We start from the raw sequence: 24,870 nt of genomic DNA on the forward strand, positions 1-24,870 counted from the left end.
TGATCAAATCTACCTTATCTACAATCTTCTGCACCAATTCAGGACCCTCGACTTGTCGTTCCCCGACTTCATTCCAGAATAACGGAGTACGACACCGTCGACCATACAATGCCTCAAAAGGTGCCATATCAATACTACGATAATAACTGTTATTGTAGGCAAATTCGATCAAAGGTAACCGATCCTGCCAAGATAAGCCAAAATTCATGACAAAAGAACGTAGCATATCCTCCAGCGTACGAATAGTGCGCTCTGACTGCCCATCAGTTTCCGAATGATATACAGTGCTCAAACTCATAGTTTTACCCAACTCCTGCTGAAAACTACCCCAGAAACATGAGGTAAATCGTGGGTCTCTATCACTAACTATCCTCACTGGAATCCCATGCAATCGCACTATCTCCTGGATATATAAGCGTGTCATGCGATCATAAGAATACTCCTGGTTGTAAGGAATGAAATGTGCTGATTTCGTCAACCGGTCAACGACAACCCAGATAGCATCATACTGACGTGAAGTCATAGGCAAGTGGGTGACAAAATCCATAGTCAGGTGCTCCCACTTCCATTCGGGAATCTCAAGATTCTGCAGTAATCCACCTGGTCGTCGATGTTCAGCCTTGATCTGTTGACAAACCAAACATCTCAAAACAAACTGATAAACACTTCGCTTCATCCCTTTCCACCAGAATCTAGTTCGCAAGTCCTTATACATTTTCATGCTACCAGGATGAACTGATAATAGACTCCTGTGAGCTTGAGAAAGAATATCATTCCTGAGCTCTGCAACATCAGGTACAACCACTCGATTCGATAAGCACAATAAACCATCTGCCTGAAAATGGAATCCAGATGTATTAACCCCATTGGCTAGACGTGCCAAATGCTGAGTCTTAACATCAGATATCTGAGCATCTCTGATCCGAGAATACAATGCTGGCTCAGATAGAATAGTATACAATCGAATCCCATTCTTCCCTTTCTTGTGCTTGAGCGTAAAACTCAATTAACAGCACTCTTGAATCATATGAGATATTTCACTAGTCTGAAGTGCAGAAAGTCTCACCTGCCGACTTAAGGCATCAACAGTAAGATTGGCAGAACCTGGATGATATTTGATTTCACAATCATAATCCTTCAGAAGATCCATCCAGCGTCTCTGTCGCATATTCAACTCCGCCTGAGTGAATAAATACTTCAAACTCTTGTGATCCATGAATATCTCAAATTTCCGTGAAGTAAAAGTTGATAAATGATTCCTAAAAGCTCTCCCAAACACTACCTAAATCTTCACATATCATCACTTCCTCCAAAGCATGCATAGGAGCTTTCTAAAGACTGGTGGCCTTATAGAATAGGCAAATGCGAATACTGGAAACCCTAAAAACTGAATAAAACAATAGTGCTGATATTTTGTGTGTTGTTAATATGATCCGAGCTTTTGTTGTATAGTGTGCGGACTCATCCGCTTTTTGTAATTTTATAACTATTTATAATTCAATATAACATCTTTTCCTATCAAAACAGAAAAATGAAAAACGATAGTACTGCGCAATTTACATTTTGATTATCAAAGTTGGTAGGCTAATATTTTTTATTTGCAGTCAAATATACTCTGGATTCTTTCTATGTTTCACATTACATGTACTGAATTCAATTACCTTTTATGCAGTTATGGGAGGCTTTTCTTGTCACACATAGCTGAAGAGATAACTGACTCGCTTACATTTTCAGGTGAATAATTGTACTAATCTTTTCTGCAACATCAACAATTTATCTTTAAAACTATCTTGGTGCTGAACCTGGTTAATTATTGCATTATCTTGATTGCAGGTGGTGTACCCAAAGAGGGACTAAGAATACAAGACATGCTTGTTAGGATTGGGACATTACTTCTTATTAGGGACAAAGTAAGTTCCATGATGCGAGAAAATATTAATACCTCATACATGTCTCTTGTGATTGCGACTTAAGAATTGAGGTTCCGTTTGGACGTGTACTTTAGAAACGTTTTTAATATTTTATAAGTGAAAAAAAACATGAAGTATGTGTTTGGATAAGATTTTTATAAAAAATTTTTTAAAAATATTTTTTAAAAAATGTTTTCAAAGTATAGTTTTTAAAGAATAATTGAGAGGTGTTTTTAGATGTTTTTAGAATGAAACCATGGAAGACAATGATGAACAACATTACCTTTGAAATGTTAAAATGTTTATATAGAACATTTGTCCAAACACATATGTATTCATAAAAAAACTTTTAAAATATTTTATTAAAAATTTTTAAAAAAAACTTTTATAAAACCTTTTATACGTAGTTGTCCAAACGGAGCCTGAGTACTTTTGTTAATTTTCTTATTTTGAGAGAAAAATAAATATATTGTGTATTATTGAAAGAGGCCAACACCTCTATTTATACAAGAGTATACACTAATTTGTAGCTTTGACTACTGGAAAAGGAAAAAAGGAACATAAATCTCCTATACAAGTGACATAGCTAATTAAAACATAATTCTATGGAACCAACAATATACATTCCTAATTCAAAATCTCAATTATTTTCCAACACACCCCTCAAGCTAGAGAATATACGGCTTTTAATCCCAAATTGGAGACAATCCCTTGAAATGATGTGCTATCGAGTGCTTCGGTAAATGTGTTAGCAAGTTGGTCCTTGGTCGAGATACAGGGGGTGCAACTCAGTCCGCTATGCAGCTTCTCCTTGATGAAGTATTTGTCTGACTCATTATGTTTTGTTATGTCATGTTGAACGTGATTACCAGCTATGTTAAATGCGGACTTGTTGTCACATAATAATCTCATCGGCCCTTCCCACTTGATCTTCAGGTTCTCAAGTTTATTTTAGTCCATAATAACTCGCATATTCCCAAGGTCATTGCACTAAATTTTGCCTTAACACTCGATTTTGCAACTATGTTTTGCTTCTTAATCCATGTCACGAGATTTCCTCCAAAAAAAGTAAAATAGCCAGACGATGATCTTCAATCAATAGGTGAGCTTGCATAATTAGCATCAGTGTAAACTTCGAGCCTCAATCCCGCATTTCTCCTGAACAAGATACCCTTGCTAGGATTCCCTTTCAGATAATGTAGTATCCTGTTAATTGCTTGCAAGTGAACCTCTTTGGGATTTTGCATAAATTGACTTACCACACTGACAACGAATGAAATATCTGGTCAAGTATGAACCAAATAACTGATACATCTCTTTGTCCACAGATTGATCTTCATTTGCCTCACCAAGTTTGTGATTTGGGTCAATCTCTGTAGATGCTGGTTTACATACCAATTTTTTTGTTTCTCTAGAGAGATCGATTACATACTTTAGTTGTGAATTGAGAATTCCTTCATTGGAATGAGCTTCTCCGATTCCCAAGAAATATTTGAGTTTACCAAGTTCTTTCATCTCAAATTCCTTGGTAAGAGTCCTTTTCAAAGCATCTTTGTCCTTCTTGTCGTTACCTTTCATGATTATATAATCAAGATGCACCAAGAGAACTGTCACTAAACCTGAATTTGAATGCTTGATAAACATTGTAATCACCTTGACTCTGTTTATATCCTGAGTCTAACATCCCTTTGGAAAATATTCCAAACCAGGCTCTAGGAGATTTTTTGAGACCATATAATGCCTTCTTGAACCTACAAACCTTGTAATTATTTGTATTGCCTTTGAATCCTGGAGGATGTTCCATGTAAAATGTCTTCTACTAAGCCTCCATGAAGGAGTGCATTTTTCACATTAAAACTGTTACACTTGAAGTTGGCGACTAGTGACATCAAAATTCTATATGGGGTCATTTTTGTCACTGGGGCATATGTCTCCTGATAGTCGATACATTAAGTTTGTGTGTACCATTTTGTTACAAGTCAAGTCTTGTATCTTTCTAGCGAGCTCGAAATTTAAAAAACATAAGAAGATTCTAGCTAATACTTTTTTCATGGGTGGTTTTAAGAAAAACCGGGATATCACATGATTAGTGCATGCAATTTCCCCAAGAATTTAATACGACAGACTTGAGGATGACCTAACCTTGGAGGTCCTGAACTCAATCTGTCATCTTCGTTCCTCCAATTCTTTGTTGCTCGGTAAGTGCTTCAGTAAATCCGCCATCAATTCAAATAATTTGGTATTCTATACATTTTAGTAAACCCCCCATTAACATCCCCAAGTCCCACCACCGAGCCTATAGATCATCTGTTATCCCGCTCCCAGATCCGAGGTCAGAAACGGGACCCTTTAGAAGTTCGAGTAACCCATTGTGTGTTTGTGTGATTAATCGGAGCTTGTGAAATTTGTAGTGTAGCGACTCGTACCAGATCACCTACTTTTTATTCTTAATGGCATGCATAAACTAATAAAATTACGGAAAATTAATAAACTGGTCAAAAACAAGTCCCAAAACAATACTAACTAAACTGTTAATAAGTACAACCATATCGAACTAAAGTTTGAAATAACACTGAAACAAAACCAGATACCCTTCTGCTGCTGGTATTGCCACCGTGAGCTCATTGTGTGCTCCCACCAAGTTCATTCAACTTCCAACCTAAGACCTACTTCATGGAATAAGGTGTCCAAGAATAAAACTGAGGACATGAGCGATAACAAGATCAACATGCTCAGCCTAGTGGCACCATGGTGTGTAGCATGCTGCACAATTGCATTAGGATCTGGCTTCCACACCAGATCAGGATAGTGGACAACAGATGTTCCTGACTACCGTAGTCGATGAAAGTGGGTCCTGTTGTCGAATCATACAACGAATAGAGGGCTGAGCGACCCTCACTAAGGCATATGTGTTGGTTCATGTTTGAACCAATGCCACCTCTTCAAAAAGTATGGGACCTAATACCCTATACTCATTACATTAGTACCCACATTCATTTTAACATTAACAACATTATTCGTGGTAGGGATAACCCGGCCCCATGCTAAACCCGCCCCGGACGGTCCGGGGCGGGTTCAAATAAGGTCAAACGGGTTTCGGGGCGGGTCCAGGTCAACGGGTCCAGGAAGGTCCCGAGTTTGGGTGGACCCAACCCGTATATATATATTAAATTATATATATTTAATATATATATATAGTAATAATATACTATATATATAATATAGTATTTTATATATATATACACAGTATATATAGTATATATAATACACTATATATATGCATTTCATCGTGGAAAAAATAATGGTCTATATCTCGGGTTTGGCAAAACCCGCCCCGTTGACATCCTTAATTCGTTGGTCTCATTGTTCACTCATTCATTTTTATTTTTATTTTATATTAAATAAATACATTTTTTATTTTATATACAATTTTAAGTATTATACTTTGAATTAAATAACAATATTATTTTAAAATATATTTATTACTTTAAATTTTTTACGAGTATAATTTATTTTAAATTAAAATTTTACTATAATAAATTTAAAATGACGGAGTACAACATATGAAAAAAATAGCACTTGCATAAAAATAAAAAAAGAGAGATTTTGGAAAAGATTATGCTATATAATTATGTATTGGGTTTAATGAAATAATATGTAGAAATTGATGAATTTTATGGATAAATTTTTTATTTTTGTAATTAAAAAGCCGTAAGTAGCAGTTGGGTATTTTGGCAAATTTTTATTTTATAAATTCAGATTTATTAATATTTTTAAAATATAAATGTATATACACACATTTTGAAAATTTTGAAGAAATATAAACTAGCCGTTTGTTTTTATTTTAAAACAATTTTTTTAATATAAAAGAGTTGATGAGAGAGTATGGGGTCTCACGTGCAACACCTTTGTTTCTGGCGGTGCATGCATGCGCTAGAATGAAAATGTTTAAAAAAACTTGAACGTGTTCAGAAGTATGAATGTTGCTCTGCTTAGTTGGCAATGAAGTTGGTGTTATAACACTCATCCATATTGGTTTTAACACCCATTGAATGTCATAACACCCAAATTAAATAACCAATGTAGGTGCCCAACAAGCTATATGAAATATATACTCTCTCAACGTGTAATGAATGCAACATAATAGCCATGACATAATATATGCAGTAATTTGTCAAGTAAAATGCACTGCATAGAAATGTACACTCAGTTTGGGTATCTCGGACCGTACTTATGTACGTCTAAACACTGGTCTAGCAACTCAAAGCTCCAATCCTAGACAACATAGCCAAAAGGCTAGCATTACTAACTAAACATGCTTCCTCTATCTCCAATAAACCCATGGCTCACGGATATATCTCTGTCCACCTTCAGTCCATTGGAATATATAACTACGCCAAGGCCTTCTGGCACTGCTGCCACTCTTGAAAGCACTTCCCAACTGATTTAGCCTAAATATATGACCTACAAAACACTAAAATATGGACTGGAACGAGAGGGAACTTCTGAATTTTCGTCCAAATTATGAAATCCCGAGACTTATTTAGAGGCATGGGTTCGGATGGTCCGATCCCGGTTTGGATGGTCCAAACCCTGCATGATTCAACGTGTCAACAACGTTTTGACACTTAAGTGGACTTCGAAAGGTCCAAGTTGTTACGTGTCGATGCACTTTTAACACGCGAATTGTCATGCTAGCACCCTAGGTTCGGTGGGTTCGAACCCTTCGGTGCTTCCAAACTGACTTCAGTGCTCCCGAACTAATTGATGTATAATTACTTTAATTCGTTTAATTAATGACCCCTTAATTATGTTTTAGCATTTATGTAACCAAACTCGGGCCACTACATGTAGAGTATTCAATTTACCGTGAAACATTGAAATTAGTATGTCCAATTTTTTATTGGAAGATCAAGTCATCATATGACATAATTCCATAACAAAGCCAAGTATTTAAAGCCTAAGTAAGACCATCCAATTGTTAACTTTGATTCCAACAGAAAAAAATATTTAATTTTCATGGGGTGAAGTATTTATTTTCGAAATTTCACTGTGGGTTTTGGTGCAAATAATTATATTTTCCTTATGGATTAATAAAATGGCAGTATTATTTTTCAAAAATTGGTCTCATAGAGCCAGCACGAGCGCATGTTCCAACAATTGGATTAGCAAGGGTGATTCTGCAACTTCTATAAAAACACAAGGGCGAAGACGCCTATTTAATTTTTATGGGGGTGAAGTGTGCATTTTTTATATTTCATAGGGGTTTTGGTGCAAAAATCTCTTTTTGTTTTTGGGTGATGGTCCATTGTATATGTTGGTTGGTTGGACAAAAATAGGAGGATTTTTTACAATGGAGAGACTCAATTGGTGGGACATGATAAAATTCGCGGTTCAGTTTTAGATTTCGAGGAATGAAGAGTTCAAAATCTTATCGGTTATAGATTTGTATAGGGATTACAGGGGTGTATTCAATTCAGAGATTTAATGACTTTCATTGACTTATTTTTTATTATAGACTTTCGTGGAGTTGATATATTTTTATTGACTTTTAAGAAATCTCACAGAGTTTGTGAAAAGAATTATATGGAGTCCTATAGACTTTTTTGCAAGACATTTGCAGACATTTGCAGTGATTTATTGATTTTTTTTAATAACAGACTTTCGTGGAGTTAATAATATTTTTATATGTTTATTCGATAAAATTATCCTTATATATATGTGTGCATATATATGTTTGTGTGTACGTGTCAGTGTGTGTTGGTTTATGTATATATTTTTATAAATTTTTAAATATAGTGAAATTATAATTTTAAATTAATGCACAACATATATATATATATATATATATCATTAATGTTCAATAAGTACTAAATAAATAAATTAAATTATTAAAATAATTTATTATTACTTTCAACTCTGACAATAAAATCTTATTAAAATTTTATGATTTTTATATGTATAACATGATAATTTTATTAAGGAATTTCATAATTATAATTTGACGTAATAGAATTTCCATATTAGAAGTTATAAAATAAATATAATTATATTTAATATATTTTTTAAAAAAATTCTTTCAATTATATAAAAAATATTAATTTTTATTTTATAAAAAATATCTATAGCAATATTTGTTTTTATTATTATTTTCATCATTTTGTGGCGTAAAAGTTCTACTATTTAAAAATTAAATGACTTTGTATAGTTTATTGCAATTAATTGTATAAATTATGTATTAAAAATAACAAAATCATCTCCAAAATTTCAACGACCAAAATTTTTTTAAAAATGGATTTTCAAATATTTTACTTTTTGATTTCATATTGTAAAAAGTTTTATGAAAAAAATTTAAGGAGGAAGAAGGAAAAGAAGAGGGAAATGAAATTAGAAATCCATTCAAATCTTTGGGTTCAAGCAAAGATAATTCTAGATATTTTATTATTGTACCTTGAACTTTAAAGTTTGTACTTTAATGACTTTCATGGAGTCATTAAAAGTCTCTTGGAAATTTGAATACCTATGGACTTTTATAGAGTTTTTAAAAGTCATAGTTGAATACCACATGACTTTTTAAAACTCCATAGACTTTTATTTTGGATACCACTAGATTTTCATAGAGTTTGTAAAAGTTTAGATTGAATACCTATTGACTTTTAAATTCCACAAGACTCTTTAAATATCATGATTTCTCCCACTTTGAATACACCCCACTTATTTTATGCTAAGTTGACTCTGGCTTATACCTCGTTTTGCGTGGACCTCTGGTCCAGTTTTTCGTTTATATCTTTATTAATAATTATTAACATAATTTTGTTTCCGACCAAAAAAAAGAAGGTGTCGCTGAATTCAGGATCCATGGAATTCCATAGCCACAACATGATCATGGAATCTGCTTCATCCCGTGAACCAAAGATTGGGTATCCTTTCTTTGGTCCTGTACCAGTTATATGGCTTAATTGCCTTTCCCTTTTAAATCTGTTCGGACAAATTGAGACCATTTGAGGTAGTTCTTCCCATTCATCCTGTACGCGGCCTGTATAGACTGAAGATCCCCAGAAATTTGCTAGGTTAACATTTCTTCGGATCTTCCAGAAGTTTTGGTGGCTTTCAACATGTTTAATCGGGACTGGAAAGGAAAAACTTAGAGGATGAAAGGTAGTCAGTGGGGAGAGACCAGCAAGTTCGGTCGATGAAGATGAGAAATTACGGCTTAGGGACAAAAGCCCAAGAGAGGAGAGAAGAAATATTCCGGGTTTAGAAGAATTACTGCACAGAAGTGAACGCCCAGCTGAGAGAGAATGGCCCGATCAGTAAAACCTAGGGCTCTGGATACCATGTTATTTGAGAGGAAATTAAGATACATTGGGTATTATTGAATGAGGCCAACACCTCTATTTATACAAGAGTATAGTAGTATACACTATTTTCTAGCCTTGACTATGGTAAAAGGAAAATAAATCTCCTATACAAGTGATACGACTAATTACAACGTAATTATAGGAAACCAATAATATACATTCTTAAATCTCAATTATTTTCCAACGAGCTGCATTCCTATAAGTCTTATGTTCTGTACTCTCTTGTTTTCTCTAGTATCATTAGGTATGAGAATCCATGTTGACCTCAATAAAATTTTCCTTGCACGATTCTCTTCAAGGCATTAACCCTGTTTAAAAATACAACATTGCTATTGTGAATATAATTGTGCTTAAAGGTACAAAATTATGTATGCTTCTTAAGCTTGGTGGTTATGGTTTTGATGTTAGTGAAGTGTCCTTCAATATATACCCCAAAATATGTTTTTGATGTTAGTGAAGTGTCCTTCAATATATACCCCCAAATATGTTAGTGAACTGTCCTTCAATATATACCCCAAAATGATGTGTATTATTAAAGGTGGCTTTCGCTGTTCTTGTTTATACTAAAGTTCTGCTAGTCTCTATACCGAAGTAGCTATGCAATACATGGATTGACAAGGTTTCCAAGACCTTTTATTAGTTCTTTGCTTGCTTATGATTTTCAATTAACTTGGAAAGCTCATCTTGGCTTGGCAGGTGAGAGCTTTATCAAAGGAGGGCGCTATTCTTTTCACAGATGATATTCTATTCCGCTACCCGGGATTAAAAGGAGGAAAACTTTGGAAGGAGCACCATGATCAGTTGCTATTGCTAGCGTTATTGAAGTACAACCTCTTTCCCCTTTCTTCCACGCGTGCTAACATCAAGTCTCATTAACTGAAAAAAACAAAGACATTGTAGTATCTGCCTTTTGTAAGATTTTATTATAGTATATAATATATAAAAGTTTCCTATCAAAAAAAAAAAAATTTGTGAGACTGTTGTCTTTTATGCAATAAGTTCTGGTAAATTCATTAAGATGGCTAATTAAATATGATAGGATGATGTTTTCTTTTCCTTACCAGTTTGGTCTCTTCTTATAATCCTTTAGTCAGTAACTTATGTTGTGATTGAAGCAGGTTATGACATTTTAATTTGATTAAAGAGGCTCTTCTTTTTAACTTTCCTCAAATTCTACTTGCATTATCTTGACTTTTGCTTGTATGGATGTTTAGACATGGTTATGGAAGATGGCAAGCAATTGTCGATGACAAGGACTTGAGATTCCAGGAAGTTATCTGTCAAGAGCTGAGCCTTACTATGATCAATTTACCCGTCTCAGGAGCTCCCCAAGTACAAAATACGGATTTAGGAACTTCTCAAGCGCAAGTTCATCCATCAGGGACTTCGCAGGCTCAAGTGTCTGCTTCTGGCATTCCTCAAGCATATGGGCCTACTCCAGGTTTGTGTCATCCACATAACGGTGCAAATTCAGAACATGTTGATGTGACTGGTAATCAGGCCAAGGGAACTAATGCTGCCAATGATTTTGGAGCTGACGTTGCACGTGGAACTACTGACACTCCAGCCCGAGTGCAACTTTTTCAAGATCAAACTGTGCTATATCATTTTAGAGAAATGCAGAGGAGACAAGTTGAGTTTATTAAGAAAAGGGTGCTGCTTTTAGAGAAAGGACTCAATGCAGAACAACAAAAAGAATATTTTGCAAGTTCTTTTAAGTTCTCTATTAATGTATGGCTTCGACCCAATTTAATTATAGCTGAATTTCCATGTATAATGAATAACAGAAGTAGAAAAGTGTTTACATTGTAATTCTAATGGAAGCATGTACAGTATAGGAAAGGGTATTAGAGTAGTATACAAATCTCTACTTATCTTGGGGCTGTTTGCTCCACTGTCATATGAGATATTAGATTGTTGTCTTCTTTTTGTTTGAAGTTTAATTAATTGATAAAATCCTCTTTACTCGATTGAAACTGAAATTTGATTTTTTGAGCGTGAATTATACTGTCTGAACAAGATTATAATCTCAGGGTGATGAGAAAACAAACATGCCAAGTAGTGTGACAGGGCAGAAAGTCGCAGATGTTAAAGTTCCAAGTTCTGATGGATTGGATTCCCAGATGACCAACCGGTTGCTTCAAGTTGAAATTATTTGTATGTGTTTTCCCTTTTTCATATTCTTTTCTTTAAGTTTCCCCAGAGCAGTGATACAATTGAACTTTTAACTTTTCCAAATTTTCCGTGTCTGGGGACTGAGCTAATCTGGTAGAACTGGTGGTTAGAGTCCACTTATTGCCTTGACATATCTCGAGCTTTGTTGTTACTTGAGGATAGCTTTATCTGTTCTCCCATGCACTGTTATACGGAGATTATTACTTGACTATGCAGTATTTTACATTATAAGACTTTAGACTTGTCTTCTTTCTTTTTCCCCGTTTTCTGATTGGCGGATTCTTGACATCTGCGGTGATGGTGAATTGAGTCTGAGTATTGTTGAAAATTAATTCAGCTTCCGAGGAGATGCTGAGTGCCGCTTGTGATAAAAGATCAGATCGCTTGGATATGGCCAGGCTCTACAATGAAGTAAGTTTGTTATATACATAGTTAAATTAAGTTGACAGAAGTAGTGTCTCAAGATTTTGTGAATGCTGAGACGAGCTAGTTGGATATATTATAAAGGGGCTGTTTGCAGATGTGCAGGGTTGTGTCGGACAATGACCAAGATTCAGTTGAAGCATATTTAGCTAATAAACCGGCAAGTTTGAAAGTGAGAAGAAATTTGGGTGGGTTAAAAGAATTTATTGAAAAGATGAACCACATACTTTCAGCAAAGCAACATTGTTCTCCAGGGGTTGAAACTACTACTGCCTCTGCTACACCCGCAATCCCTACACCGGATAATAATATGTTTGGAGTTGTGAATATAGGTACAAAAGCAGAAGTAAAAATCAGCGGTGAAAATATTATTGCTCCTTCGAATGGGAGTGAAGGAGCTACAAAAATGGTTGTGGATGAAGACGGTGCTAGCATCGTTGACTCTTTGGAAAGGAAGTCAGACATGGTTTTGGACTAGCCAGCCATATCTTCTCAACTCTATTATAAGTATATGAAGACCGTGCTAGCATCGTTGCCTCTTTGGAAAGGAAGTCAGACATGGTTTTGGACCAGCCAGCCAGCCATATCTTCTCAACTCTATTATAAGTATTCTATTTCGAAAATGGTTTCATTATGATTGACTACAAGGGAAGTATTATACTTATTTCGTTTTGAGTTTAAAAAAACTTCATCAATTCATGGGGCTCTGTGTTATGTAATGTAATCTTTTCGTTACTCGAGTACTAATATCATTATACTACAGACCTGGACTCCAATATGGTGTATCTGCTTTGTGGTTGTGCTATGCTATAAATGATTATATATATGCCCAACAAAAACAGTGGCAAGTGTAGATAAGCATGGGTAATGTAACAGAAGACCAAATGTGAATGCGCTTACTAATTAATTGAGAGTGGTTGGACTTTCTGATTAGACACTTTTTATTTTACTTTTTTGTTCTCTATTATCCAATTTTACAGCCGAGACTTTATTTGTAAAAGTGAAATTTTTATTTCTCAAACACCACTTGTTTTTTTTTTTCAAAATTTTTAATTTAATTGGACAACAAAATATTATGATATAAGAATTCTTATTGAGTGAACGTAGCAACTGAATAAATCAAATTGGGTGGAAGAAATACTAGATTATGAGTATTTTGTAACTGAATAAATCAAATTAGGTGGGAAATACTAGATTATGAGTATTTTGTAATTAAATGCAAGGGGTAAACCTAAGTGTGCAAATATTAGATTAAGTTTTATACCAAATCCAAAAATATTCATGTCAAAGGAAGATAAAATGTAAGTGGATCTAGCATTACTCATAAATTTGCAAAGGTAGCATTATTCCTCTAGGGGTGAACATCTACCTAATTTACGGAGATTTCGAAGTCGTTTCGAATAATCATCCTACTATATTTATAAAATTTTCTTTCCTCGCGCTCTTCGGTTAGTGACGAGTCTCAATTCTTCTCGCCTCTTTCTCCACCCCTTTAATCCAACACACTCATATCAATGGCTGCTTCAGTTGTCGGATCGGCTCGTCTCCTTCAATTCGACCAGAAATTCTTATCGTAAAATCGCTCATTATCCTACATACATTATTCCCAACATGTATTATAGCTAGTAATCTATCACGGGATATTTTACTTCTATATCTGACACAAGTACAGTTAAGAAAAATTATTTCTATCTTTTCCTGACACTTTAGATCATACCAAACACTAGTGTGAATTGAAACTATTTGTCTTTCGTTTTCAAGATAGATGCACGTTGGATATTTTAGATGATGTCATCCTGCATACAGATAATGTGTGGAACAGTATAAATGTGGGGATCTCGGGTGCTAATCTCATCTTATAGGGCGATTAATAACTGGAAAAATAAAATCTGTAATACAGGACATTTGGCGACGCAAAACCTTACATTTGGCGACGCAAAAACACGTCGCAAAAGATCAACAAATATATATATATATATATATATTTTATAAGACCTTGACGCGCGGGCGCGCCTAAGGCTCGGGCCAAGGCACCCAAGGTGCCTTGGTTAGGCGCGGTCGCGCCTCCTGGGCTGGGCGGGCGCGCCTAGGCCTCGGGTTACACTTCTAAACAACTGAAAAATGAAGGTTTTTCCCCTGTTTTGAATCTCAAACATTGCCTAACATATATAGCATGAATTCAACATCAAAATCTAGAAGAAAACATGCAAATCCATTAGCTAATCAAGCAACTAAACATGGAACTTGACATACAACCCACAAGATCTTACATTGTTCTTATTCTTGCCAAACATACAAGTCTTTATGAGTAAGTGTTTATAACAAAACATATACAAGATCTAGATACAAAGGTTGACATCAACTCTACTGCATAAACCCGAGTTCACCACATCTAACTCCACATCTTTCTGCTTACAACCTTCTTTGTCCTGTGCTAGCCCCATCTATTCCCATGCACACATACAAACATAGAAATAGCCAGATATCTCTGGTGAGAATTGAATCCCAGTATAAAACAACTATATCATGCATATCATAGAGTTTAAAGAAATACTCATATAAACATCTCAACAAGCATTAAATCAATCTAATGCAATGCATGACTTAAAAATCTGCTATCAAGTTCTATATCGGTTCTTGGGATCCCGGGAAAGAAGAACACAACAAATCTCCCACCTAATCTCCCTTTCGGGGTGGCGTTGAGCTCTTTTCCCGGACTTTGGCATACTATATCAAGTTTCTAATAATAGGAGTCGATCTATCTCCTAAGTTCCTTGATATATATCCAAACGTCCGTATTCTTTTGGCAAATCTGCCATTTAAAATCTAAAAGGGTTGTTGGCTCAATATGAATGCATCAAAATCTAGAAGCATAATAATGAAAGCCAACTAACAACAGGCTAAATCAAACAAGCAAGTAAGTGTGCAATACAACACATATAAGCACATAGTATGTGGTTTTGGAAAGGGCATTCAAGGAAAGTCTCTTGAATGTACAAGCCCTTATTCTAAGGTTGTCTTATACCTTTCAATCTTGGTTTCAAAGCTCTTCAAATCTGATCTAGCTGCACAACAAAACCTCAATCAAAATCTGCTCAACAAACTAAGTCTTGCAAGCTAATCTTCAAAGCAAACCTTGGGCTATTCTATTCCGGTTTCGCCGCTGAATTCCCGAGTTCGATGACCTTAAAAACCAATCTGAAAATATAGCATAGCAAACTAATTATATCAGCAAGAACTTACATAATACTCAGCTCATGTAATCTAGACTCAAACTTGATCATTTTTCAAACCGACGGCGTAACGGTACGGAATCGGTAACCGAGACTGAAATCTAACCAATCTATCATCCCAAAACAACTCATATACATGATATACCAGCACAAATACATCAATGTACCAACATATCAGCAGCTATCATTTCGAAATAAATGCTGTAAAATTCACAAGAAATACCAACGGCATCCAATCTTTGACCCGATTTCGATAATACAACACATAGAAGCTCAAGAACACATATCTAACATCAAATTCTGAGTTCTGTATCATCTCAATTTTGAAATATGCTGGATCATAAATATACTTACACCAAATCGAAGCTCGTTTTACAAGGATCGCGTAACTATGCCCGGAATTTAATTTGGCCGGACGGATCTTGAGATATTAAATCTTGAAGATCAAATCTCAACAAAGAAATGAAGCTCTCGGTTCTTAGGCTGATAACTTTGATAATTCTGATGCAAAATGGTGATAACACACGTGAATATGCATAAGTAGACAAGTGTCCCACTCAAAAAGCCATAATTGCACTTTGGCCCTTTAACTTTTCAATATTTGCAAACTAGCCCTTGAAACGACTTTTTGATTTAATTTCAATCCTAAATAATTTAAGAATATTAAAATTTAAATCTAAACTCCAAAAATTCTCAAATTAAATATTCTCGAATTATAATTAAATAATCTCGGGCCTTACAATTAATATCATTTTAGTCGGAAAATAAAATGATACCACATATTGGATCTGGATTAAGTATTTCTACCAAAACGCGAGCCCCTTCTCCAAACCTTTGACTATGTTCGTGAAGACACCTGTCGACATTGAAATCACATACAACTTGGCCTTTTCGTGTCCACGATGATTTATTTACACAACAGAAAGATTCTCTCAACATGGGTCAAAAAAGATACAATGGACAGTCGGTAGGAATGATCAAAACTATCAATAAAAAAGTAAGGCACCCTTTAGCAGGTCGAAATTCGATCCTTGCATGCTTGTACTGACATTTACTATAAATAACTTAATTTTCAAATACTAACTGAAATAAAATTATAAAACACGAGACCTTAAAAAAATTGAATCTTTAAAAAAGTCATACCCATAATTGACATAGAACATTTACCATGGGTTGAAATCTTCTTTGCATTTCTTAACAATCTGATTTGTCTAAAATTTGAGAAGCACCATAATATTTAGGTATGTCCTAAATAATTTAGAGATTGTAATAAAATAAAAAAATTTAGAGATGATTTTCTATAAGAAATTTCGATAACTAATAAAATAATTTTAATTACTTCAAATAAGAATTATTTTATTATACCATAATACCTTATTATTTATTGTTTCTACATGAAGATATCAAACCATTTTCATCTTGTAAACGTTAAATTTAACCAAATTTATCACAAAAAATGACCTATATATCTGCAAAAGTCATACCAACTTTTATATATACCGATTCTTTAGATCCAAGCATTGAGCGTCACTTAGACAATTTTTTTTCAAAAGATACATAAAGTGGGAGAAATCAAGAGATGTTTGTAGAGAAAACATGTTGTTAATACAACTTGAGAAACTTGATTTGTCCTTCCTTTGTAAATGAAAATTGCAAACTTATTTATAGTACTACTCACTTAAGATTCTAGAGTGTTCTACATTTATAAAACTGAAAGAATGTAATGTTACACTCTTATTTCTATATAGAGCTACACAATTTTAGAGTGTTCTAAGTTTTACACCACTCTATATGACACTAATAGTCATGTCAATAATATCCTGAAATCTCCTATAAAATCATAAGATATTCAAGACCCCTCATGAATAACATAGACGATTCAACGCACTTCCTTTTACCAAATTCTTGAGTGTTTCAAAATCTTCTAGAATCTAGTCTAGATACAAATTTATGACTTACGCAACTGTTTGTATTTTTTGTAAAACAAAAACGAGTAATAATGCTATGTGTACATTAAGATTTACACATCATTATTGTACTTAAATTACAAAAATACTCTTAATCTAATTAGACACTTTCTATTTTATCTTTTGTTTTTTGTTATCCAATTTTACAAGATTCACATTGGTGAAATTTTATAAAGAAATTTTTATATCTCAAACAACACGTGATGTTCTTATTTTAATGTTTTCATTTGACAACAAACTATTATGATATAAGAATTCTTATTGAGTGAACATAGCAACTGAATACATCAAATTGGTGGAAGAAATACCAGATTAAGAGTATTTTTGTAATTAAATTCAAGGTGTAAACCTAAGCGTGCAAATATTAGATTATAAGTTTTATAATAATTTAAGAAAAATCTTGTAGTGTATGTTAACTTACGGTAGCTTCGATCCTATCCCATGGGTATTATCCCATGGGGTAATTGACAATCACTGGTTGGTTCAAATCATGTGGGTTCCACTGAATTATATGGGGTCCACATTATTTAAACAAATAAAATACATCCACCTGTGATAATACCCACGGGTTAGATTGGAATTTTCCTTTAACTTACATTTTCTTTGCCAAATACAAAATTTTTACATTTCTCTTATGGTCCGTTTGGTAGATAGGATTAGCGTGGGAATTGTGTTGCAGTCAAGTGTTTGACTGGTTTTTTGTAGAAATCTGGATACCACCAAGCCCGTGATTGTGCACTGTTGAAGTTTGAAAAGGGGTGAAATAAGTCCGGCTCGCAGACAAGGTATTCTCAATCCTCCATTCTATAGTAACATTGACAACCAAAACAATTACACAAAATACCCTCTGCCCTACTTACCTTCTATCATCTCTTCAGCCGCATTTGGCAAAAGGGAGTAAGGTTGACGCAGGTAACGAAATGAATTTCCTTCCCATTTCGCTCTGAAATCGGCGCACCAGTGGGTAAGTCTTGTTACCACAATTTAATTATTGTTCACCCTCTTGGGAGTCACAATTTAGTGGAAAGAATGTGATCTTTTTGTGTGTTTAATTAGTTGGCCACACAAATTTTGTTTCACAAATCTTCCATTTCTGAGTGTTCTCTTAACAATACGATAAAAAAATAGGACATGTGAAGCATAAGTTGGAGCAATCTTTCAAGGTTGGTGAGCCGCTGTGTTTGAGATGTGAAAATGAGAGAGATGCGAAGATGCAAGGTTCTTTGAAGAGCAGAGTATCTCGGGATATGGGTTGAGTTAGGGTGGAATGTGAATTTGATTCAGTCAAGGGGTAAATTTGGCACATTCGAAAAATATATAATTCTTATCTGGGACATAATCACACGAACCAAACATATATACCTTCTCAATATAATTTAACATATCCTTATACAACACATTATTATCCATATTATAATCTTTACATTATTAATCTCATCACACGCGAACCATTATGGTCCGTTTGGTAGATAGGATTAGCGTGGGAATTGTGTTGCAGTCAAGCGTTTGACTGGTTTTTTTTGTAAAACTCTGGATACCACCAAGCCCGTGATTGTGCACTGTTGAAGTTTGAAAAAGGGTGAAATAAGTCCGGCTCGCAGACAAGGTATTCTCAATCCTCCATTCTACAATAACATTGACAACCGAAACAATTACACAAAATACCCTCAGCCCTACTTACCTTCTATCATCTCTTCAGCCGCATTTGGCAAAAGGGAGTAGGGTTGACGCAGGTAACGAAATGAATTTCCTTCCCATTTCGCTCTGAAATCGGCGCACCAGTGTGTTGGAAAACGTGTTCAGATCAATTAAGAATTGATACCCGGTGCAGCGAAAGTTTAAAAATTTCTATTTTTCTATATGGAACGATTCCATATCATGGGTATCAAAACTTTACGATTAAATTATGCAAGTAAAAATAAAATCACAATTAAATTTTTACCTATTCAAGCAACGGCTTGATTATGGACACCAACAGAATTTAATCTGCTCTTCTTGTATTTCCCGGGAACCGATGGCTTCACGATCAATCTCCGGAATAAGGTCCACGAACAGAAAACAAAAACCCTCTGATTTATTGCACTAGAAATCAATCAGATGTTTATCGAAGAGAATAAACAGATTTGATCTGTTAATTCGGAATGTAATTTTTCACAAAAATCATAGACCGAATTTTCTCTAAAGGGACAGAGGAATTTTCGAAAATTCCCCTTTAAAATATATGTGTGATTTCGAAAATTGCAAGAATGAATTGTGTCAATTTTCGAACACTACACATGTATTTATAGATAATTTCTAGACTAGATTAAGTTATAATTTTATTAGGACTCTAACTCCTTAGGGCCCACAATCCATAACTTAAGCCCAACAAGCCAAGCCCGTTGTTATAGAAATTAATATAAAATTCATCATGACTCCGATTGATAAACCGATTTTACAAATGTGCACAGAAACCATTTCTGCACCTTTTAAAGTCAAGATAATTTTTCTGAATCCGAATTCAGTGATTTTCAAAAATGCCCATCCCTATGTCATTTTAGGAAATTCCACTCCCTTTTAGTTAAGAAGTCCAACTTCTCTTTCATTAAATTTAACTCTTTAAATTTAACTATCTCAACGGGGTTTAGTAATCCATTACTTGTGTGACCCTCAATGGTTCAGGGATACAGCTAGCCGTGGGCTCACAACTCCTTGTGACTCGGAACAACAATTTCCGACTTGCCCAACGAATCATGGTAAGAGCGTCTAGCAACATCGCCCCATGATTCCCTAGGTATCACTGATAGTGCCTGCAAGAACCAGTAGATTTTGGTTAGCGTACAGTACGGTCCCTTCATCCATATATCCCGATCGAATCAACAATCATTGGTGCATCGAGAGTTGTTCGAGATTTGATAACTATGCATTACATCTTGGAGATCAAATAGTGACATCGCATGTGTTACTAGGAAAATCGAGTAACCTAAAACACATCATGTACTCTGGCCAGAGATTCGTCACACTAATATCTCCTCAGATCGCATAGGATATCCACACTCGCAAGTATGTGGTGAATCCTTGACAACAAAGCATCGACTCATATATGTGTCGTAACTGTACCCAATCCCGACACCTGATGACCCCAATAGAGTCGGTAAATGAGTCAAAGTACAGTACTAGCATATAGAGTCTCAATGATGTTTCAAGTAGTAAGGACTAATGGTGTACAACCAAAACCGCGGACTTTATCCACTCGATAAGTGATAACCACTTGGAAAGTTCGAATAGGGTAGTTCGATCATTCATCATATGAATATCCATTTGCATGCTTTGAACATCTCCATGTTCATTACCAATGAAACGTGGTACTTGGCATCACAAATGCTAGTCTCAATCTCGAGCGATCATTATCCTTATTAGCGGACGGCTCAATTGACTAGGAACTGTTTAGAATATATAGTGACTATAAGATGTGTTTCATAATAGTGATCTCTCTTTATTCACTATCTCATCTTACTTACACTATAGTATATTCAAGGTCTTTATCAAAACATCAATAGTATATCACAATATAACAATATGAAGAAAGACAAAGAAAATGCCATTAATGAATGTAAATTATATTAAACAAAGATTGTTTATACATAGAGTCATAAAAGCCTTTAGCCACAAGTTAGCTAATCGGGCACCCACTCTTTCAATCTCCTACTTGCCCTAAAGCCAACTAGTCATACTACGTAATCTCATTGCTTCGCGATGTTTGTCAAACAATGGTCCTGGCAAGGGCTTAGTAAGTGGATCAGCGATATTGTCTGTAGAGACCACTCTCTCGACAGTGATGTCTCCTCTTTCCACAATCTCCCAGATGATGTGGTATTTCCTCAGTACGTGTTTGGATCTTTGATGAGACCTTGGTTCCTTTGCCTGAGCAACGACACCAGTGTTGTCGCAGTATACCGGAACTGGACCAACAGCTTCAGGAATTACGCCCAACTCTTGGACGAAATTCCTCATCCAAACGACCTCTTTAGCAGCAGCTGATGCTGCAATGTATTCTGCCTCAGTGGTGGAATCCGCTGTGGTGTCTTGCTTGGAACTCTTTCAAGAGACAGCACCGCCATTGAGCATGAATACAAATCCAGAGGTTGATTTCGAGTCATCCACGTCGCTTTGGAAGCTAGAGTCGGTATAGCCTTCCAATTTCAATTCTCTTCCTCCATAAATCATGAATATATTCTTAGTCCTTCTCAAGTACTTAAGAATATCCTTCACGGCTTTCCAATGCATTTGACCGGGGTTGGCCTGATAACTGCTCGTGACACTCAAAGCAAAGGCTACATCCGGTCTGGTAGATATCATCCCACACATAATACTACCTATGGCTGACGCATATGGTATGTGTGTCATTTTCTCTATCTCTTCGTCAGTCTTGGGACACATAGACTTGGATAGAGAAACTCCATGACACATAGGTAGATGTCATCTCTTGGACTCATCCATAGAAAACCTTTTCAATATGGTGTCGATGTAGGTTGCTTGAGTAAGTCCTATCATTCTCTTAGATCTATCTCTATAGATCTGTATCCCTAGAATATAGGATTCCTCACCCAAATCCTTAATCGAGAATCTACCTGATAACCATATCTTTGTTGACTGCAACATCCCTACGTCATTCCCAATGAGTAGGATGTCATCAACATAAAGCACTAAGAACGTCACCGCATCCTTAACTACTTTCTTGTACGCACACGGTTCCTCCGGGTTTTTGATGAAACCAAAGTCCTTTATTGTTTCATCAAATTTCTGGTTCCAACTTCTTGATGCTTGTTTGAGACCATAAATTGATCTCTGAAGCTTGCATACCTTATGCTCGCTTCCCATGGATGTGAATCCCTCGGGCTGCATCATATAGATTTCTTCCTTAATGTTTCCATTAAGAAATGCAGTCTTCACATCCATTTGTCATATCTCATAGTCATATCATGCTGCTATGGCAATAAGGATTCTTATGGACTTGAACATTGCGACTGGTGAAAAGGTTTCATCATAGTCAACTCCTTGTCTTTGAGTATAACCTTTTGCTACCAATCATGCCTTGTAGGTAAGTACCTTACCATCAGGCCCAAGTTTTCTCTTGTAGATCCATTTACACCCTATTGGAACAATTCCATCGAGAGGATCTACTAAATACCAAATTTGGTTCGTATGCATCGAGTCTATTTCCGACTGCATAGCTTCAAGCCATAAATTACGCATCAGAAATTTCTTCCTTGAAGTTTCTTGGATCACATCCAATGTCGGGTTCAATTTGATCCCCTTCAAGAAGAAGATCATATCGAATAGGAGGTCTAGAAGTCCTCTCGGATCTCCTAGATATAGGCGTGTCAATCAATGGTTCCTGAGGTGTAGGATCGTTATTTTGTATCTCGGGTTCTTCTCGAATTTCTTCGAGTTCCATTATCTTGCCTTTCTTATCTAATAAGAACTCCTTCTCCATGAAGGTGGCATTCCTTGAAATAAACACTTTTGTTTCAGTAGGATGATAGAAATAATATCCGATTGAATTCTTCGGATATCCTACAAAATAACATAAGGTGGATCGACTATCCAACTTATCTCCCACTGTCTGCTTCACGTAAGCAGGACATCCCCAAATCCTTAATTACGAATTCTTAGGAGCTTTTCCATTCCATAACTCGTATGGAGTTTTATCTACTGCTTTAGTGTGGACATTGTTCAACAACAATACCGCCGTTTCAAGCGCATAGCCCCAAAACGAAGGTGGAAGCTCAGTGAAGCTCATCATAGATCAAACCATGTCCAACAAAGTTCGATTGCGACGCTCCGAGACACCATTCAGCTGAGGTGTCATAGGAGGAGTCCACTGAGAGAGAATCCCATTCTCTTTTAGATAGTTCAAAAACTCGGTACTTAAGTATTCTCCACCTCGATCCGATCAAAGTGCTTTAATACTTCTACCTTGTTTGTTTTCTACTTCAGCCTTGAATTCTTTGAACTTTTCAAATGATTCAGACTTATATTTCATTAAATATAAATACCCATACCTCGAATAATCATCAGTAAAGGTAATGAAGTAGGTGTGACCAAATTTAGTACCGATACTAAATGGTCCGCAAACATCTGTATGGATCAAATCTAACAGATTTTGACTACGCTCAGGCTTCCCTTTGAAAGGAGATTTAGTCATTTTTCCTTTTAGGCAGGACTCACAAGTAGGTAGAGAGTTAATATCAGACATATCAAACATGTCCTCTCTCACTAGCTTGTTCATCCTCCTTGAGGAAATATGACCTAGCCTAGCATGCCAAAGGTTTGCCGGGTTTTGACTATCGTTTTTTCTTTTATTTGTTGTTACCGGTTTATCAACATAATTAATTGGAACGTCTTTTAATTTTAAGTTATATAGATCGTTTTCAAGTTGTCCATTTCCAATCAAACATTCATTCTTGTAAATATTGCAAATCTCATTCACAAAATTACAAGAAAAATCATCTCTATCAAGCATAGAAACAGAAATAATGTTTTTAACTAAATCTGGCACAAATAAAACATCTCTCAAAAATAACTTAAAATTGTTCTGCAAAACTAAATAAACGTCTCCCACTGCTTTGGCTTCAACTCTGGAACCATTTCCGAGCCTCAGCTGGGTCTCACCCATCCTAAGCTTATGACTTCTTGTCATCACCTGTAAATCATTGCAAATGTGAGATCCACATCCGGTATCCAATACCCAAGAAGTAGTATTAAGTGAAACATTTATTTCAATGTAAAACATACCCTTTGCAATTCGCAACTGCTCGAGGTATTCCTTGCAGTTACGTTTCCAATGACCGAGTTTCTTGCAGTGATGGCAAACATCTCCAGATATGTTCACGTTTGAAGCTTTTGTCTTGGCCTTCTTTTGTGGTACAATTTTCTTGGGTGGGGCAGAACGTTTCTTACCCTTTCCACTTGGCCCTTTCTTGGAGTAAGAAGAGGATCCAACCAAGAGTACCAGTTTATCCTTCTTTAATGTGGCCTCATAAGACACAAGCATATTGACCATCTCTTCAAGGGTGGCCTCTATCTTGTTCATATTGAAGTTCACCACAAATCCGTTAAACGACGAAGGAAGTGAAAGAAGTAACAAGTTCGCGTTTAGTTCATGCTCCAATGTCAAATCGAGTGTTACTAACTTTTCAATGAGCCCAATCATGTGTACCCCATGCTCACGGACCGAAGTCCCATCTCGCATGCGGCATGTCATGAGCTCTTTGATGGTGGCATACCTCTCCGACCTTGACTGAGCTCCAAAAAGTTCCTTGAGGTGCATGTGTATGTCAGCAGCATTCACGGCATCCTCAAATCGCCTCTGGAGTTCATCAGACATTGAAGCTTGCATATAGCATTTAGCCTTGACATCATGGTCCCACCATTGATCAAGTTTTGCCAATTCTTTCGGACTTATATTAGCCGGTGCTTCCTTTGGAGGATTCATTTCTAACACGTAGAAAATTTTCTCCGAGTTTAGAACAATCTTTAATTTATGGAACCATTCCGTATAGTTTGCGCCAGTCAATTTGTTTTGTTCGAGAATTGAGTATAGTGGATTGCGCGAATTTATTGTAATGAAATACTGAAAAGAAACAGACAATAATTAGTGATTGCTTAATTAATTTACTAAGACATAAAATATGGCGAAATTTAATTTTATGAATTACACTCCCACTATTTTAACGATTTCACTACCCTCTAGTGAAAACGGAAAACTCCTTTCCTTAGTGGGAACATGGAGTCCAATTGACAAATCATAGTCCCGAAT

General features: G+C 35.6%; 1 protein-coding gene across 1 annotated transcript; it reads left to right on the plus strand.

The window, feature by feature from the left end:
• Positions 1 to 336: 336 nt before the first annotated feature.
• On the plus strand, positions 337 to 12,711 carry LOC140860936 (CHD3-type chromatin-remodeling factor PICKLE-like). The gene is made up of 8 exons (XM_073263934.1): positions 337 to 341; positions 1,673 to 1,734; positions 1,834 to 1,910; positions 9,968 to 10,095; positions 10,486 to 11,002; positions 11,305 to 11,428; positions 11,784 to 11,857; positions 11,967 to 12,711. Exons 1-8 carry the CDS (start codon positions 337 to 339, stop codon positions 12,345 to 12,347), a joined length of 1,368 nt encoding a protein of 455 aa, XP_073120035.1. The 3' UTR covers positions 12,348 to 12,711.
• Positions 12,712 to 24,870: the final 12,159 nt, after the last annotated feature.

The sequence above is a fragment of the Henckelia pumila genome, chromosome 4, assembly GCF_033568475.1.
Source record: "Henckelia pumila isolate YLH828 chromosome 4, ASM3356847v2, whole genome shotgun sequence".
Lineage (NCBI taxonomy): Eukaryota > Viridiplantae > Streptophyta > Magnoliopsida > Lamiales > Gesneriaceae > Henckelia > Henckelia pumila.